This window comes from Sturnira hondurensis, unplaced genomic scaffold, assembly GCF_014824575.4.
Source record: "Sturnira hondurensis isolate 20B ecotype Veracruz unplaced genomic scaffold, ASM1482457v3 Scaffold0006713, whole genome shotgun sequence".
NCBI classification, from domain to species: domain Eukaryota; kingdom Metazoa; phylum Chordata; class Mammalia; order Chiroptera; family Phyllostomidae; genus Sturnira; species Sturnira hondurensis.
In genome coordinates, this window is record NW_028079344.1 from 1,796,007 (window position 1) to 1,814,071 (window position 18,065).

General features: G+C 39.6%; 1 protein-coding gene across 26 annotated transcripts in view; it reads right to left on the reverse strand.

The window, feature by feature from the left end:
* The window catches only part of EPB41L3 (erythrocyte membrane protein band 4.1 like 3), a 226,063-nt gene that overhangs the window by 86,503 nt on the left and 121,495 nt on the right, over nucleotides 1–18,065 (reverse strand). For 25 of the 26 annotated variants that reach the window (XM_037050295.1, XM_037050298.1, XM_037050293.1 and 22 more), the window contains exon 2: nucleotides 2,537–2,730. In XM_037050295.1, the coding sequence (XP_036906190.1) occupies nucleotides 2,537–2,719 (183 nt within the window). In that variant the 5' untranslated portion in view covers nucleotides 2,720–2,730. The remainder of the gene's footprint in view (nucleotides 1–2,536; nucleotides 2,731–18,065) is intronic. The other variant, XM_037050299.1, reaches the window with a different exon arrangement.

Consider the following 18,065-nt stretch of genomic DNA (forward strand, 5'->3'; position numbering starts at 1 on the left):
ATTTTTTATTTAACTGTTACCTGAAATCAACCTATCTATGTAGTAGGAAGATGAATTTCATTTTTCCTCTACTAAGATATAAGTACTTCTGTATCAGAACAAGCTTTGTGGGTTACTTATACTTATACTTATGTATCGATTCCAGAATCAGCATAAACCACCAATGGTCAAAGGGAGGCCTCCTTTCCATACACTTGAAACACCAACCCATCATGGAGGCTCTTAAGCACATGGAAGAACAGACCAAGTACTTCAAAATGAAATGTCAATCACGGTCATACAACGTGCTACAATTTAAAAATGTCAAGAAATGGAAATAGCAGGGAGGGTTATCAGTGGGGAAGGGAAGAGAGGAATGGGGGTGAAGGTATAGGGAATAGGAAGCATAAATGGCAGGTACAATGGGAGGTTCAGAATAGTGTGGGAAAGGGAGAAGCCAAAGAACTTCCATGTATGGACATGAACTAAGGTGGGGGATGCTGGTGTGGCGGGGTGGGGGACAGAGAGATATAAAGGGGAGAGAAAAAATGGGACAAGTGTAATAGGATAATCAAGAAAAGATATTAAAAAAATAAGAAATAAAAACATCAATATCATTGAATTTCCTAAGATAGCCAGAGGACTGATTCAAAGCATGTAGAAAGGATGTGAAAAAAAGAAAAGATAACCTAAAATCCTCTTGCACGGGAAAAAAGTCGTAGAGATAACAGGTGACGCCTCTTCCAAACGAAATCCCAACAAATAACCTACTGGTAGTAAATTGATAAATAGTTTAATCCATGAGTCTGTAAATATTTAACATTAATAAACAGTCTTTCAAAACTAGAAAAATATATAAAATAGAAATATCAATATCAACTGTTTTAGCAAATCTCTATTCATCTCACCCTCCTCACAGCTCTGGGAGGTGGGTACCAGCACCCTCACTTGCACAGGCGGAGAATGCAACAAAGCACACAGTCTTAACAACCTTTCTCAAGGCCACGAGACTAGTGAACTGGACTTCAAATTCAACCAAAGCCCATGTTTCAATCACTGCTAAATATCCAAATGTACTTTGTTAAATGTCTCCAACAGAACTGGGCTCAGAGTATGAATCAAAGAATTTTAGAGTGGAAGAATCTTAGAAAATTATGTTTTGTGATCTCTTCACTTGTAAGTAAGAAATTGAGGCCCCGAGGACCTGGATATCTCCAGGCTATTAAAATACTAGGGAAGACACAGAACTAATCTGGGCCTCCTGACTTTGCCGGCAGTCATCTTTCCAATAAAGGTCTGATATCACTGCTTTCGCTCTCTTTCAAACACCTGACTACAAAAGACACAGCATATTTAAACATGTCTGGTTATAGAAACTCTTCCATCTCTACAGCTCTCCCCTGGTTTCATTTTTATTTCCATTCAGAGTTAAAAGGAAAGAATAAAGAAAAGCCAGCCTAGTTATTTTAAATTTCTGAAGATTTAAAAACAAACACTATCAGCACGACTCCTCCACAAGAGCAAAAGAAAAGGTAAAGGAACACCATGAAAACAAAAGGTCCGCCGATTTTCCTTCACAGAATTAACGAATAATAACCCTTTACTCCTCATCACAAAACATCCTGGGACAGACAGACAATCTACACAGCATGAAAATAAATGTTATTCTCAATACTATTATAAAGCAAAACGTAAATTCCCCGGGAAAAGAAAATAAAATAATCAGGTTGTAAACATATACTGTGGTTTAATGTTATAATAATGTGTCGTGCCTTTCAAAGAATTTCACAAACATGCTGACTTCATTCTGTTCTCTCACAGGGTCCAGAATTTCTAGCTTCCCACCATCACACCTGACCTTTGAAAAGCAAATCATTGCAGGGGCCTCTGGACTTGCTTACCACACGTCAGCCAGAACTCTAAAACTTGGTGGTTCCAGGTTTAATGTTTTAAGCCAAAGAAATTTAAACATGGATTCATTCAAAGCTCAGGTATAAACCATGCTTTATATTTTACATGGAAAGTTTTAAAAGAAATATCCACATTACATGTGACATCTGAAGTATGCCTAGTATGTAACAGAGTTGAAAATATACACGTACATGGGGGAGAGGAGGGAAAGAGACTGACCTGAACATCCACAAAGAGTAGCTGGCAACATACGGAAACACCAAAATAGCTCTACCGCCCCCCACACTTGAATGAAAATCAAGAGCGTAATTAAAGCCATCAGTGTGGTGTCTGGCCTTCCTGTTAACCCAGATAAAACCAACAACCTGGAATCCAGATTTCAGTGTGAGCTCAACAGCTTTAATCAAATGAAGGAGCTACCAAGCATGGCTGTGGAATGTCATTCATTGAAAGCCTTGAAAGAGGACCAATTTCCATCTGCCTGGGACCAGAAGGGGTGAAGCAGATGACTCCTCATAGTTCCCTCTAGTGCTAAGAGACCAAGGTCAGACCAGACCCTGAAAAAGCTCAGTAAACATTCTTTAATCGGTCTCTGGGTGATGCCAGCCACTGCAGGGGCGTGGGGCGGCAGGGTCCCAGGGCTCACCTCCTTTCTCACAGGGGTGCTGTGCGCCGCGGCAGCTTCGAACTGCTCCAAGGCCTGGCGCTGCTCTTCTGGCCCCGGCCCTGGCTGCTGCGCCCCTGCAGGCCCCTGCGGACCAGCCGCCTCCCGGGGCTCGGCCTCCTGCTCAGGCTTGGATTCTGAGTCTGAGCCAGATTCGGTTGTCATGGTTGATTGTTCTGCAAGAAGAAAAAGGACAAGTCCCATCACTGGTGCAATTATCTTTCCTAGGCAAGAAAACGAGGAAGCTACATGCAAAGGCTGCAGAGAAATGCTAATAATCAAAGCATGATCCTACCACACACAACTAATAGACGACTTGTCAGATTTACCATGAAGACAGGTGCCCATGAAAAATTCAAAATTAACATTTCACTAGGAGTTAAAGTTCATTTGTAATGATCACAGGTTTTAGTTCTATTAGATTTCTGCCACAGATGACTCTAAAATGCCACTAAAGTAATGCCATACTAATGACATATTTAATTTCAGAAAAGTGAATTTGCTCCATCAGCCTAACATACATTTTAATCTCTGGGAAGGCTGATCCGATAAGGGAAGCACCTATTCTTTCTCATTCCCTATGTCATTCCTGTCTCTAGGAGCCCTGTTCTGCCTCTCCCAGCTCCTGAATCTCTCGGTCTTGCCTGATCAAACGCCCTTCTCTTTGATTTCCCATTGAAACAACAGAGGTTTGGCGAGTGACCCGGAATGGGTCACATATGGACAGTCACTAGCCATGGCGGGAGGGGAGCTGGGCGGCGTCACTTCTCCATCCCTCACAATCGTTCCCGTAGGCTTGTTCTGGGCTTCCTCCTACTTCCCTTGCAGCCTGAAAGGGAACTATCTCATAAGAAACTCAAACAACAGATCTTAATTTATAATAATCTACTCTTACATCCTGAAAAGACTTTATAGAATATATCCACCATCTTCTAAGCACTCACTGGTCAAGACACTTAAGCGTGTTCTGCACCAGATTCTACTTCTGCTAACTGAAGGAACTGAACCACTCATACCTCCAGAACCCATTTTCTGCTGTTAACTTCCCTACTAAAAGACATGCCATTTTTTGTAAAGCTGTTTCTTGCTCTAAGCGGCAACAGAGCCATTATGTTTGTGGTTACCATGTCATTCTAAGTAATTTCTTATCTTGGGTTTAAGGGAACTATCTCAAAAACAAATATCTCAGATTGTCATAGATTTTTCCTTCCTAATTATAATTTTATGGTAAAAATCTCATGAGCAGAAGGCTAGTGTAATGCCTTAAGCAAATGGTATACACATCAGTAGAATGTAAAATTATGCAAATAAAACTCCATGCTAAAACTCTTTAGTTGCCGTCTTCACAATACACATTGGAATATGTTTACTAATTTGAAGAAGAGGAGAAACATCACAAATAAATACTGATCTATGTTATAGACTAAAGACTGAATCAGTGCTTCTATTCAGAGTTCCTTTTTACAATCTTCCTTTTTATTCTTTCTGTTGAATCAGAGACATATCAATTTGACATGTGCTCAGTTGCCCAAAATGTATGTATATATCAAATCTAAATTCAGAGCAAGACAGTAATCCAAATAAAACTAACACATTGTCTTTTTTCCTCTTATATCACATTTTAGATCTTCAAGCAAATCTTCAAAGTAAATATTACAGAATAGAAACTCCCTAGAATCCATTTTCTCCATTTTCCTTTTAAGTAACTAAACTTTCAGGTTTTGCTGGTACTCTTCCATCTAGCTTGAGACCACATGAGCTGTGGCCATGTGATAAAGGCTGACCAATGAGACAACAGAGAAAATGAATTCAATGTTTAGGTCACCATCATGAAGACAAAGCCACGTACTTGCCTTAGATTTCTCATTCTTATTGGCTAGAAATAATGACTGATGTGGTTGGTCCTGGGGACCCCAAGTTCAGGAGGATGCCAGAGTCGCCCCTTTCGGCCTGGACCTCTGGATGACTCCATGGAGTATAACATACCCACCCTGGATTGTTATGTGAGGCAGAAATCAACTTCTGCCTCGTTTGAAACTCAGTATTCTAGCCCATACCCAATCTAATGCATATTCTATCAACTAAAATTCTACTAGTCATACTCCAGGGGTTCCCATCTTACTAAAACAAACTAGTCTTTCCATGATCTCACATCCTCTGTCAGCTATTTCATATTTCTCTGCTTTCCACTCATAACTTCTCAGAAAAGTTTCTGTTGATCCTTACTGTCTTATACTTCCTCACTCCCTCTTTGCCACCACTCCTGTCTTACTCCATTTGGGTGGCTCTTGTGGTCCATGCAACAGACCATGTGTTCTCATCTGTTCTCGATTCCTCTGACCTTTAGTAGACCCAGCTTGGTGATGGGACTTGCCCTGTCAACACGTTTCCATCTCTTGGGATTCAGAACTCACCATACTCTCTTCCCTTTCGCCCATCTCTCTGGCTACTCCTTCGCACGCTCTTGATAAAAGCTTACTCCTTAAGCAACCTCTAAGTGTGGGAATGTCCTGGAAAAGTCCATTCTCAGTCCTCTATTCTTCTCTCTCTACATTCCCTCTGCAGTTTATGATACCCTCTCCCAGGGCTTTAAATACTTCCCATAAGCCATCAACTCGCACATTCATCTCTCTGTTCCAACCCTCTTTTCTTTTTTTTTTTTTAAAGATTTTTATTTATTTATTTATTTTTAGAGGGGAAGGAGAGAGGGAGAGAAACATCAATGTATGGTTGCCTTTTTGTGCATCCCCTGCTGGTAGTTAGCCTGCAAGGAACCGGTTTGCAACCCAGGCATGTGCCCTGACTGGGAATCGAACCGCGATCGTCTGGTTCGCAGGCCCGCGCTCAATCCACTGAGCTACGCCAGCCAGGGCCCCAACCCTCTTTTCTGAGCTGTAATGCTAGCACGCAATCTCCACTTTACCATCTCCCCAGGTATCTGTTGACTTTTCTCTCCCAAATCTGCTCCTCCCCTCCCCTTCCTCACCTCGACAAACTGCAATGCCACTCCTTCCAGCCAGAATTCCATAAGTCACCCCTGACACTTTCCTTTCCCTTATCTTCCTTATCTAATATAGGACAGGTTTGCAAAATAGGACTTTGTAAATATATTTTAAAAGTATGTTCTTCCAAAATATAATTGACTCTTGAATAATGCGGAGGTCAGGGGTACTGACCTTCTGCCATGGTCAAAAATCTGCATGTAACTGTTGACTTCCCAGAAACACCTTTCTAATACAGTCTATGCTGCCCTGCAGCCTCACCAATAACACAGTTGGTTAACACGTATATTATATTTATCTGTAGTATAGACTGTATTCTTACAATAAAGTGAGAGAAAATGTTATTAAGAAAATTATAAGAGAAAATATTTATAATACTGTACTGTATTCACTGATACTGTAAGTTCCCATCATCTGTTTACAAGATGAATTGCCTCAGCACCTAAACCAATATTGTCTTACATGATACAAAACACTGTAGACATTATACTTATCACTAACATTAAAGACCAGAAAAAGGTATTGGTCTAAATGTGAAAAAGAAATTCACATTTATTTACAGATGTAACAATTTGTGCATTGATAACAAAGAAGCAAAAATGACTGCTTTATGGCAGCTTAGTGGAATCAATACAAAACCTCCAAAGGCAAAAATTCTGCCATAGCTTCATTGAAAATAATCCACATATAAGTGGACCCATGCAGTTCAAGGCTGTGTTGTTCAAGGGCAAACTGTGTATCTCCCCTTGGTTTCCTGCCACTAAGGAAATCAACATTTCTGAATTCTTCAATAACCTCCTTTTCACTGCCTCTATTCCTGCCCACCTCTATTCTGTATGATCTTCATAAACCATTAACCCTTTAACAGCTTTCCAACGTGCTTTAAGTTAAACCTAAACTGTTTAATTGCTGTGGCCTCCAGGGCAGGCCAAGGCCCCCACCCCATGGCCTTACCCAGCAGCAGAGCCTATCCCGCTGTCCACAGTGATCCAGCCCCAGGGTCTCCTTTCAGTCTCTAAACTACATCCAGATTTTCTGCCTCAGGATATTCTAGACATGCTGTTCTCTTTGCTGAGAACAATTTTGCTCTGCTCTTCAAACGGCCAATTCCCCATTCATCAAGTGTCGGCAGAGAGACCAAGAGACCAAGAGACACTTTCCCCACTTTTAAACAGTTATTCTATTTGTGCCTTATTGTTTCCTTCATATAAATTATCAAATTTTTAAACTATTCACTTTCCCTTAACTACCTTCCCTTACACTCAAGGGTGGGAATCATATATGTTTATTCTTCAATATAACCGTACAAGAATCCCCCCTGCCAGTGTACCCATTGGATGCCTGAACTACGATAACACTGAACCCCATATATACTATGTTTTTTTAATACATATGTGCATCCATACATCCATGTGATAAAGTTGAATTGTAAATTAGACACAGAGTTTAATAACAATACAAATAAACTGGTACAAATACAACCGTATACTGTAATAAAAGTTATGTGAATGAAGTCTCTCTCTCGCTCTCTCAAAATGTCTGATAACGGATCTGATACCCAAGGTTCCTACTAAGTGACTGGAGGGCAGGGGTGTATGTAGCAGTGCTGTGGCGTGAACAAAGAATGATTGTGTCACAAGCAGGACTGGGTGAGGTGTCATACACTACTCAGAACAGTGGGCGATTTAAAACTTATGAACAGTTTACTTCTGGAATTTTCCATTTGACATTTTCAGACCACAGCTGACTTTAGGTAACTGAAATCACAGAAAGTGAAACTGCAGGTGGGGGCCTACTGTGTCAACCTAGTACCCACATCACAACAGGTACTTCAACAACTATTTGATGGATGACTAAATAACAAAATCAACCCCATTATTATGTTTCTGCATTTTATAGTGTAATAACTGTTCTTTATAGTTCTTAATCATTGCAATATCTTTCTTAAGTGGGTAAAGAGTAGATATTTTTATGTTTTATAGAAAATAGAGCTCAGTTCAACTTTCAGAACCAAAATCTCTTTAGAAGGTAATAGACACTATTGGTCTTTTCACAGCCTAATACTATTATCAATAGACCAAAGGGCCTTCTAAAAACAAAACAAAAAAAAGAAAATATTTAGGTAGTTTAGAGAGCATCTATAAAAGAGTAACCAAAAAGTCACCAGGTCGACCCTGGCTGGTATAGTTCAGTGAATTGAGTGTGGGCCTGCAAACCAAAAGGTTGCCAGTTCGATTCCCAATCAGGCCACATGCCTGGGTTGTGGGTCAGGTCCCCAGCTGGGGACACGTAAGGGGCAACCACACACTTACATTTCTCTCCCTTTCTTTCTCCTTCCCTTCCCTCTCTGTAAATAAATAAAAAAATAAAATCTTTAAAAAAGTCACCAGGTCATGAATTTAAAAAACATAAATGACTACTAGAAAAAGCATATTTTAAAAACTAGTTAATTATTCCTAGATAGAACAGTTTCTACATATAAATCATATTATTTTTAAAAAATTTAGATGCCTTCAGTAGGATTCTTTATTATGTATATTTCATCAAATAATGACTATAAGAATGATGAGATGCCAAAACTGTTACGGATGCAGAAAATCAGAATCATGTAGCAAAATACAAACATTTCAGTTCATTTCACTCTAAAATCTATGTATAATCATTACAGGTATAATACATAAAAATAACCAGCAATAAATATGTTGCCATGTGTGTCCTGGGTGATTAACTTAATTTTTCGATCTCCTACTTCCATAAAACAAGGGGTTGGACTGGCAAAGAAGGTGAGGGAGTGAGACAGGAGGTGGGGGAAGAGGCAGGGAAAGGCAGGGAATTTCTGGACCTTCTTTCTGTTCAGGGCAACCAGCCTGTCACCATGTTCATCATTGTCCTACTTCCTACTTTTTAAAACAAAGGACTTTTCCACACAAATATAGTTGTAGTACAGACAGACATATCATGATAATGCACTTGAAACTTTAAAAAGCTGTCAGATATACGTTAAAATAGAAATCTTTCTAGACCCATGGCATTAGCCCCTGGACTCACTATATATGAATTAAAAAGGCAAGTTTAGTAAAAATATATCCGAATTTTGAGTTTCAGTATTATTATTCTAGCCCCGAAACCATTCTGCACCTGCTTTTGTCTCTAATTCCATGACTCCCTAAGGCAAAGAGCCAGCTACACAAAAGCTGAATAAAAATGCAAAATGGAGAGAGCTCAGCAAACACCTATCGACTATTTAAATAATAAAATAACGCCATTATTTCCTACCTATGAATACATTGTATAATACCCCTACCTGTTTACAAATTACATAAATCACCGAACTTCAAACCTTAAATAAACTCCTATGCCCTTGTCAAATCTTTCCTAGGTATACTGTTTTTTTTCAGGTTGTATGCATAATATAATGAATAAAAAAAACATTGCTGCTTTTTGACTACTTTTAACGTAAAAAAAACCTTTCATTGTTGTTGAGAGAAAGTAAAGTAATAAACCTTAAAAATGTAAGGCCTTTAAATTGTGGACTCTCACTGGAATCAATATTTAATTCCACATATCTGAATGGGAATCAGTTCATATTGTACCTGTGAGTAAATGGTCCTGATGACCTTGATCAGTAAATTCAATTTCAAAACTTTTTACAATAGCCTTCTTCCCCACCCACATGGCAACATAAGTAGGCAATAAACTGATTCTTAAATGCCAAGCAACATAATAAGCATCTAAATACAGTAGTTCTAACTTTAACTCATTATTTTAATAGTTTTACACCTTATTCTCCTCTATGTACTTCTGATCTTGCCCCCAAATGCCAGAACATTTTTTAAAATTAGATTTTCATAATAGCTACACTGTCTTGGTTTTTCTTTTTCTTATACTCATTCCTTGCTTTGTTGGATAATCCTTGACACTAAAGTCACAAAGTTCCCTTTCCAACTCACTAAAGATTACTATTTTCCAGTGCTCCCACATCTTCACCTGATATTTTCACTTTGGATTAAACATGGCTGTTGATTATTTCAGTTACTGCAAATAAACCCCACTTGCAATCCCAAACAGAAGCAATGCAAAATGCTTATGCTTAGCTTTCTCTTTTTTAATACTAAATTTACCTTATTATTTGTGTTTTACGTAAGCTAAAAAGGCTAGAATACCTAGACACTCCAAATTTTACAAGCTGGGGTAAGGACATTCATTAAGGACCCTGGAGCGAAGGCAAGAGTAGTCCTTTACTTTTTAAGAAACATAAACTGTGTTTCATTATGCCTCTCTCAGGGATACAGTTATTAAGTGACTGCCCAAGGAAACGGTAATGAGCTTCAAAGGCAACACCGTGCAGGTGTAAATGGAATCATAGTCACAATTCCCAGTTCATTTTACCTATAAAAAACAGTCATTGTCATGCATTTCAGGTTTGGTTCCTTTTCAGCTTTAATTTTTTTGTTCCATTAAAGCAAAAAAAAGTCAGTTTGTCTTCATCTTTTCCACTTTCAGGAGTAACATGTCTAAAATTCCCACCTCATAACTAAATTAGCTTCTCTATTCAAATGTACCTACCTCTCTTGCTGATTTAAAAATTCAGTGGTATTTTATTAAAAGACATAAGCCTAAGATGGTGCCAGAAATGCTTAATATAAATCATGTACACAACAGGATTCCTATAGAATACCATTTAGTAGCACTACAATAGAAAAACATTTTAAGTTTTTTCTATTTTTTAATTTTAATTGTTGTGCAAGAACAGTTTTGTCTTTTTTTAAATTTTTAAAAATTATTTATTGCTTGTTCAAGTACTGTTTTCCACTTTTCTGTCTTTTACTCCCATCCCAGCCCACCCACCTAGCCCTCTCCCCTCCCATTTAGTTTTTTCTTTTTTTATAATTAAAATATAAATATATAGGAAACAAGAGGCTAGGACACTGATACGTACTCACTTAAACTTTCATAACTGCTGAATCCTATCCATCGGTCCACTAAAAACCATCGACTTCAAGCAGCCATCAGAAAGATAGAAGGAAGCCCGGGGGATAAAAGCGAAGGAGAGGGGCCATGATGGGGCAGAGCCCTGGTGGGGCGGGAGGGCGTGAACCAGCCAGGAGAGATTGTGCTCTGGCCTGGACTCTGCCACAGGCTCTGTGACCTCAGTGGAATTCAGCTTCCCTTTCTGTTCTAAGATTCTCAAATTCTAGGATTCTTGAGAACCAGGGACCCTGTTGTAGTAACAGCGTGAGATCTAAGGAAATTTTGTCCTCTGAGAAAAGTGAAGACAGACACTAACTGACCTTCCTGCCTGGCTCCGAGGGCACGAACAACTAGGGCAGGCAGCCGCCAGCCCTCTCATAGGAAAGACAGCCCCCCCTCCACCGCACAGGCAGCAAAGGCCTCCTTAATCATTTGAGTCTATATTAAGGTTGTATTTCATTCCTTGAAACAATACTTTTGACCCAAATAATCTGAGAAACCTGAAGGAAACACTCTTCACTCTATACATTGAAAAAAACTGGTTTGTTTTTAGTAAGTTAGCTTTTATTTTTAAGTTAAAAAAGTTTAGATCTCTATTCTGTTTAATAGATGTAGTTTGATAGATATGGATGTTGTGATTATGTAGGCACCTACCTTATCAATATATACTCATATTTCTCTATATATTATTGGAAATACCAAGGACACTTGATTGCTCCCACCAGTTCCCTAGATGCACTTCAATAAACCAAGAAGCAGCTGGCTCCCTCTCCGGGAGAAGAGAGGCTTGTGCTAGTGAAGGGGGTTAAGAGCTTTCAGTGACAGCACTAAGGACAGGAGAGGCAGGGTTCCTGAGGAGACAGACTACATGCGAAATGAGTCTACAGGCAAAGTAGAAGAAGTACCAACTCAGGGTCTGTCTGTTCTGGACATCTGCATTACCACTGTTATGTAAAAATAAAGAACTCCCCAAGCTGAGATTCCTGAACTCCAGAGGATGGGAAAAAAACTATGTATGGGTCTGACTTTATTTTGACATTTTAAAGGACAGTGCACATTTAGCAATGATACAGCTGCACACACTAACCAAGTTTCTTTGCTTTCGGTTGAGTATTTATCAGTTAAGGCTAGAAATACCGGCTGCATCACTTCTTTGTTCATTAATATGTTCCTCCAGCAAACACTTCCTGAATAGCTGAAACCTGGGGATACATCAGATAACGGCAAACAGGTCTCTGCTCTAGCGAAGCTTCTGTTCTAATTGAAGGAGAAAAGGAAATCAACTGTGTCAGCTAGAGACAGATGTTACTAGATAACTCAATCTGAAGGAGAGGGTGGCTGCTTACACCGGGTGTTAGGGACAGCTTCTCCAAGAAGAGGGAATGTTTGAACAGATGCTGGAATATGAGAAGAAGCTGCCCTCTGAAGATTGGAGGATACTGCCCACCAGGAAGACTAGTGCCCAGGCCCCAAGGAGGCAATGAGCTTGGTGTGCTCAGGGAACGGAGAGAGGGCTGAGGGAGCTGGGACCCAGGAGGTGAAAGATGAAGTAGAAGACCTGGGTCCGGGTGGGGAGGGGGAGGGCACGGGGGGCAGGGAGCATGGATCACAACCTGTGGGTCTTGGCAAGCCAGTTTCTGAAGCTTGGTTTTGTATGTAATGCAATGGAGCACTGTAAAGTGAGGAATGACAGGGTCATACTGATACCTTTAAAAGACTGCTCTGACTTCTGATTGAAGGAGCTGAGCGACAGCAGGGAGGGCAGTTAGCAGGCTATGGCAAAGGTCCAGCTGAGAGAAAATGCTGGAACAGGGTATCAAGAGGGGAGAGAAAGTAAGTGATGCCCTACTAGAGCATCAGAGCCCCTGACTAGAGCTTGGTGAAGACAGGGAAGGTAGACTGAGCTGGTAGGCAAAATCTTCTATAAATATGAGGTCTCTTATGAACCCGAGGATCCCCGGGGGTAAGACTTGCATGATAACACATTCCCCTACAGGCAGGGAGCCTACCAACAAACAAATGTTAAGTTTCCATGTTACTCTTGTAGGTAGTATTCCATCACCTTTCACACAAGAAGTCATCAGTGACCCCCTACATCATCAGCAATCATTTTAAAAACATCCATTTCAGAAGAGAAGCTTTATGGACAAAGAATGTATTCTTGTGGTTTAAGTGACAGCTCCAGACTTACAGACACACACAGGCCAAAGTAACACGGAAGGTTTTGGTCTTTTAGTATACAGTACATTTCTGGGTTCATCTGAAAACCTAAATAATGCCTACCTGGCCTTTGTACCGATATCCTCCTCTCCCATACAATCTGGCAAAGAACTTCAGTCTCGCTAAGATTTTAACATGATTACTACTGAGACGCTATCATTATCAGTAACTTGAGTAGGTAAGACTCCAGCTGGTGCTATTAAAGGGTTTAAATGTACGTGTCTACCCTGCCCAGGGGTGAACCCTATTTTGCCCCAGGGTGAACTAGAAAGATGCACCAGTGAGATGCAGTGTTGCCGCACATCATATTTGCATTTCCCATGTTGACAAGCACTTTCATGCATTATTCAATATACAGAAGAAATACGTTAAAGAACTGGTCCTGGGAGAGGAAATTGCCAAATATGTAAATATATATATATTTTTCTTCAGTAGTTAACATGAATACGTGAATTCAGTTTCCTGATGGCTATGCTCACAGCAATTTATCAGTGTTCCCCATCACTGAATCCAGTTCAAAACCGACTATGACTTCATCTCCCTTAGCCAAAGGCACTCCCACAGTTTTCTGCAGGATTTAAGGGAAAAAATTAAATAAAAATGGAAATTTCAGAGTGCCAATGAAATACCTAAAAGCAATGTTCGGTGCTTATGTCAAACACTATCCTGGAAAGTGTAAGAAAATAAGCTAAAAACAGCAACCGTTTTTTTTCTTTTTCTGTTAACCATTAATCACACTTTCTAAAAAAGAAACTGTTGTTATAGCCTGAAGGTGTAGATCATTTTCCAAACGTGGCATATTTGCTTCTTAACTAGCTCTCCACAGATATTGTAAAATACTACCCACGGTTTCCAAATAGGAAAAGTCAGTTTCTAAAATGCAATGGATCCTCTTAAGTTGGACAGCTGAGATAATTTCTCATAAACCTTTCACACTTTAGTAATTATTTTTTAATTCACAGTATGGTGCTTTCGAAAGTAAAGGAAGTCAGGGAACACACAGACGAGTGGTGCTGGGCCCCGCCCCTCTGCCCCCTCGCACAAGCTCCCCCACCCCGAAGTGGGTGTTCCCTCCACAGGGCAGACTGGGACAGGAAGGTGAGTGCACAAGTGCCCAGGGCTAAGTGACAGTTAAGAACAGAGCCAAGAATGAAATCTGAGTTTCTGCCTCCAGTAACAAAGCTCTTTCTTCCACACAGGTTCGGCACTTTGATACACCAATAAAATCTCCTCTTAACCTCCCGTTCCAGTTTCAGAACTGGACAACTTTTGTTGTTACATACGATCACCTGCAATTCCACGCTGCTAATGTGCTACCTTCCACTTCTACTTATGTAAGTCAGACTTGAGTAAATTCAAAGCTCTATAAAACTATATTTTGTTTTAAGACATTTTCCTCCTACTTACTTATCTTTAAACATATAGATATAAAACATCACAATGCTAGTTTCTTCCTGTATAAAAAAGAGGTTTCTAATCTTGTGTGAACCTTCAGGACTCTGTCCCAAGTTGCCATTTTATTCCTGGAAAACAAAAAAATAAATAAATGATTGGAGTTCCTTCTAGAGAAAATATGAATAGGACTGACTCTGCTTCTAGAATCTTAACAAGTTATAACTTTCTACTCTGTGGCTTTAAGACTCAAATGGAAAGCCTGAATTTTAATTAGTTCCAAGTTTGAAAGCATCATTAGTGGAGGGCCTCAAACTGACAAGAGCCAGTAAAATGTTTCAAATTATACATGACCAACTCCATTGTTTAAAATGTTCCACGAATTCCGTGGCTAAAACCAAAAGAGGAGAGCAACGGTTACAGAGTTATTCCCTCTGTACTGCTGGCCAATCCTATCTTTGGGAAGAACCTATTAGCAATAAGATTTCTTTGGCATCTTAATGCAGGAGCATATTTTTCCATTACCCAACATCTGACTCTGCATCTGTGAGAAGTGAGGTGTGAACCACAGAGAGTGAATGAATTAAAACAGTAAGACTGTACAGTAATGGGATGTCTGGCCGAGAATCCACAATCTGGGTTTGTCTTCATAGGTGTCAATACCACAGGGGTTGGGACAGCCAGAAGCACAGTAATGGACGTCTGAAAAAGACCTACCAGTAAATACCTGTGCTCTAATTTGCTGCCTGTCTAGGAAAAGATTGCCTACAAGTAACCAATGAACAAATCATGAGGGAACAGTTTGTGTTTCTGAGTCTCCTGAATACAAGACAGAACAGCAGGTCTCACGTTTACCTAGGAACCCTATAAAATCAGATGATCAGCCAAACACAGGTCTGACCTGTCCATTTTCATGTCTCGAGGCTTTTATCTCTGTGGTTAGCTCCTAATGGGAGATTCACGCAGGCATCCAAATTTCTCACCAGAATGCCACGTGGTGAGAATGAGAAAGAGAGCAAAGGGGCCAAAGACCTTTCAAGGAGCTGGAAGGTAAGCTGCCTGTGTTTGTTTCGTGCTTACAAAAGTTCTAGGCAGTGTGTCATGAAGACTTCAACTGGTCTACTCGACCACGGAGCATCGTCCCATGAGAAATCTCCAGTGTGGAACTTCGCAGACCACCTTTGACAGGTTTGATCAGCTACGGCAGAAATCACGTAGGATCAAATCCATAGAGAAATATGAAAAAAGGCACTTCTACTGCTAAGAAAAAGAAATCAAATACATGGGAAATTTCCAGACACTCTATTATTGTTGCCATTTCTTTTTTAAAAAATCATACAAAGTAACCATTATTGGCAGCCTAGTGGTCATTAAATATGTAAATGAATGAATAATTGAATATATCAGCCTCACTTAAAATAAATGTGCCCTAAGTCACATGCCTACAAGTGATGTCTTGGGAAATCAGATCTAATTCAGTATGACCCCCAGCCTCCTGGCAGATTTGTAATATATGCTACGAATAGTTAATACCTCTCAACTCTTCCCCACACAGAATATGTTAACTTTGATCAGTTTCTCTTTTTAATCCTGTGGTTTTCTAGGACATTTCTGTATTCCAAATTTGGTGTCCCCCACGTTCCACATAATGAAACCTGTGCCACCCCACAACTAATTACTAAGTGTTCACATCTCTTATCACAACTCTCACAGAGAGGAAATGGGAGCTCCTCTGGCATTCTGGATCCTTTCATACCTCACAGGCTGTTGAATTTTTTCATCCTTCAATACAAATACCAGGCAGAGTAATGATTCGGTTTTTACTGTAATGCATCAGCTTTCATCTGGCCGCTAGTAATGGATGAAGCCTACAAAGAATGTTCTTAAAAGACCTCACTGGCACACAAATGCGCTACTTGAGAACAATGCCTCGTCCAGGTCTCTGAAGGAGCTGGTAAGAGGTTTCCTTCCTCCAGGGATGTTCACTGGGAGTCTGGAACGTTGGAAGGGTCTCCCATTTACACTGCAAATCCTTTGCGATTGAAGCCTCATGGGACTGGCTCAGCCACCATCTTCCTTCCTGCCTCTGAAGTGACTCAGTAGGTAACAACGAAGCCCCGGGTTAGAGCTGCCTTTGGGGGCAGGATCAAATTCAGAGTAACTGAATTTCCCACACAGTGTACTAAAACCGACTGAACAGCTACAGGAGTGATGTATCATTTATATTCGTTTTCTATAATGGGCAACTAAGTCAATAAACAGCTCTTCCAATTTTTAAAAGCACCTATTTCCAGTTCAATGGGGATTAACTTAAAACCCTACAGATAAAAACAAATTTGAAGAAAAACTGCAAGGCTGAAAAACAGTTCATCTTAAGATATTTTTATAGGTTCTTTATGGTCTAGGATTTTTTTAATCACAGCAAAACCTGCTTCACTTCCTATATTGATAATTTTTAATTTACTACATTTCTCACAATGAAATTAGTTTAAAGAATTTTAATATGTCTACTTAAAATTAACAAAATAAATCTGCCTATAGCTGGAAGCTTTATATGCATTGGGTTACCAAAAAGTCCATATGGTTTTTTTCCCCTAAAATAAAAGACATGCTTTTCATTTTCACCATAACTTTATTGAGTTGGATGTCTGGAGTACGTCAGCCATCTCCTATGTGGTATAATGCTACCTATCCTTAATTAATGTCTCGATTTGATCGCTATCAACTTCAACTGGTCTACTCAACCACGGAGCATCGTCCCACGAGAAATCTCCAGTGTGGAACTTCGCAGACCACTTTTGACAGGTTTGATCAACTACGGCACCTTCTCCATACACTGCACAAACCGTTTTCTATGTTTTAGTTGTATTTTTACCTTTATTGAAATAATAAAGCATAAGATGCTGAAAATGTTGCATATTTTCTTCTATTTTCAGTATTAAAATTTTTCTTCTATCTTCAATATTAAAACTTATCAAGAGAATTTTTGATAAGCTTTTTTAATGCATGCTAATATGGCAGCGGTCACAATACAATCTAACAACTGTTTTGAATGAAGTTAAAGACAATTGTGCACTACTAGAGCCATCTTACAGGGAAAAAAAATGAACTTTTTGGCTAAACCAATAGTTAAGGAAGCCATACTGATTCCTCACTTTAAAACTCTTCTATTTAGAGGGGCCCTCAAATAAGCAGGGAAAGGGGTGCTTATTCCACCAAAGTAGCCCTGGGCAGAGTCATATCGGGAAGATGAGAAAAAATGCAAAGATACCAAAGCAAAACTGGGTTGGATAAGAAGATGAGGTTGGTCCTCACCCATTAACCAGGGAGACTCTTCACTGGAAACAGTCATACAGATTTAGGGCAGCACGAGAGCTTCCTAAACTCCCTCTGGTGTTTCTGACCTAGAGTAGGAAAAATGAAGGGATGGGGAAGACAATAAGCTACCCCCTGAGAGGAGAGAGGTGATACTTTCTGATGGAAGTGATGGGTCTGCAACAGAGGCCACAAAGGTGGAGAGGATACCGCTAACTACTAACCAACACAGGCTGTGGACCGAGCCTGGGGTTTTCAACATCCAGACTCACTACAAGAAGAAATATTTAAATGATAAACCAAAATGTTTAGAGTGATCACCTATGAAGGCCAACTCTGTCTTTTTCAGATTTTCTACAAAAGTATTATTTTTATCATCAGAACAAAGCAAATTAAAATGTTTCTTTTTCAAGATGTATTTATTTACCACTTCTTTTAAATGCTCTTTTAGAAAGGTCACTTTCCTAATTTTTTTAAACTTAGTTTTTGACAGAAAACTGTACTTGAAAAATAATTAAATAAAAAATTGAAAAAAAAAACAAAGGTAAAAAAAAAACTTAGTTTTTGATTTTAAAAGATTAATTCAAATATAATTTGTTTTAGCACATCTG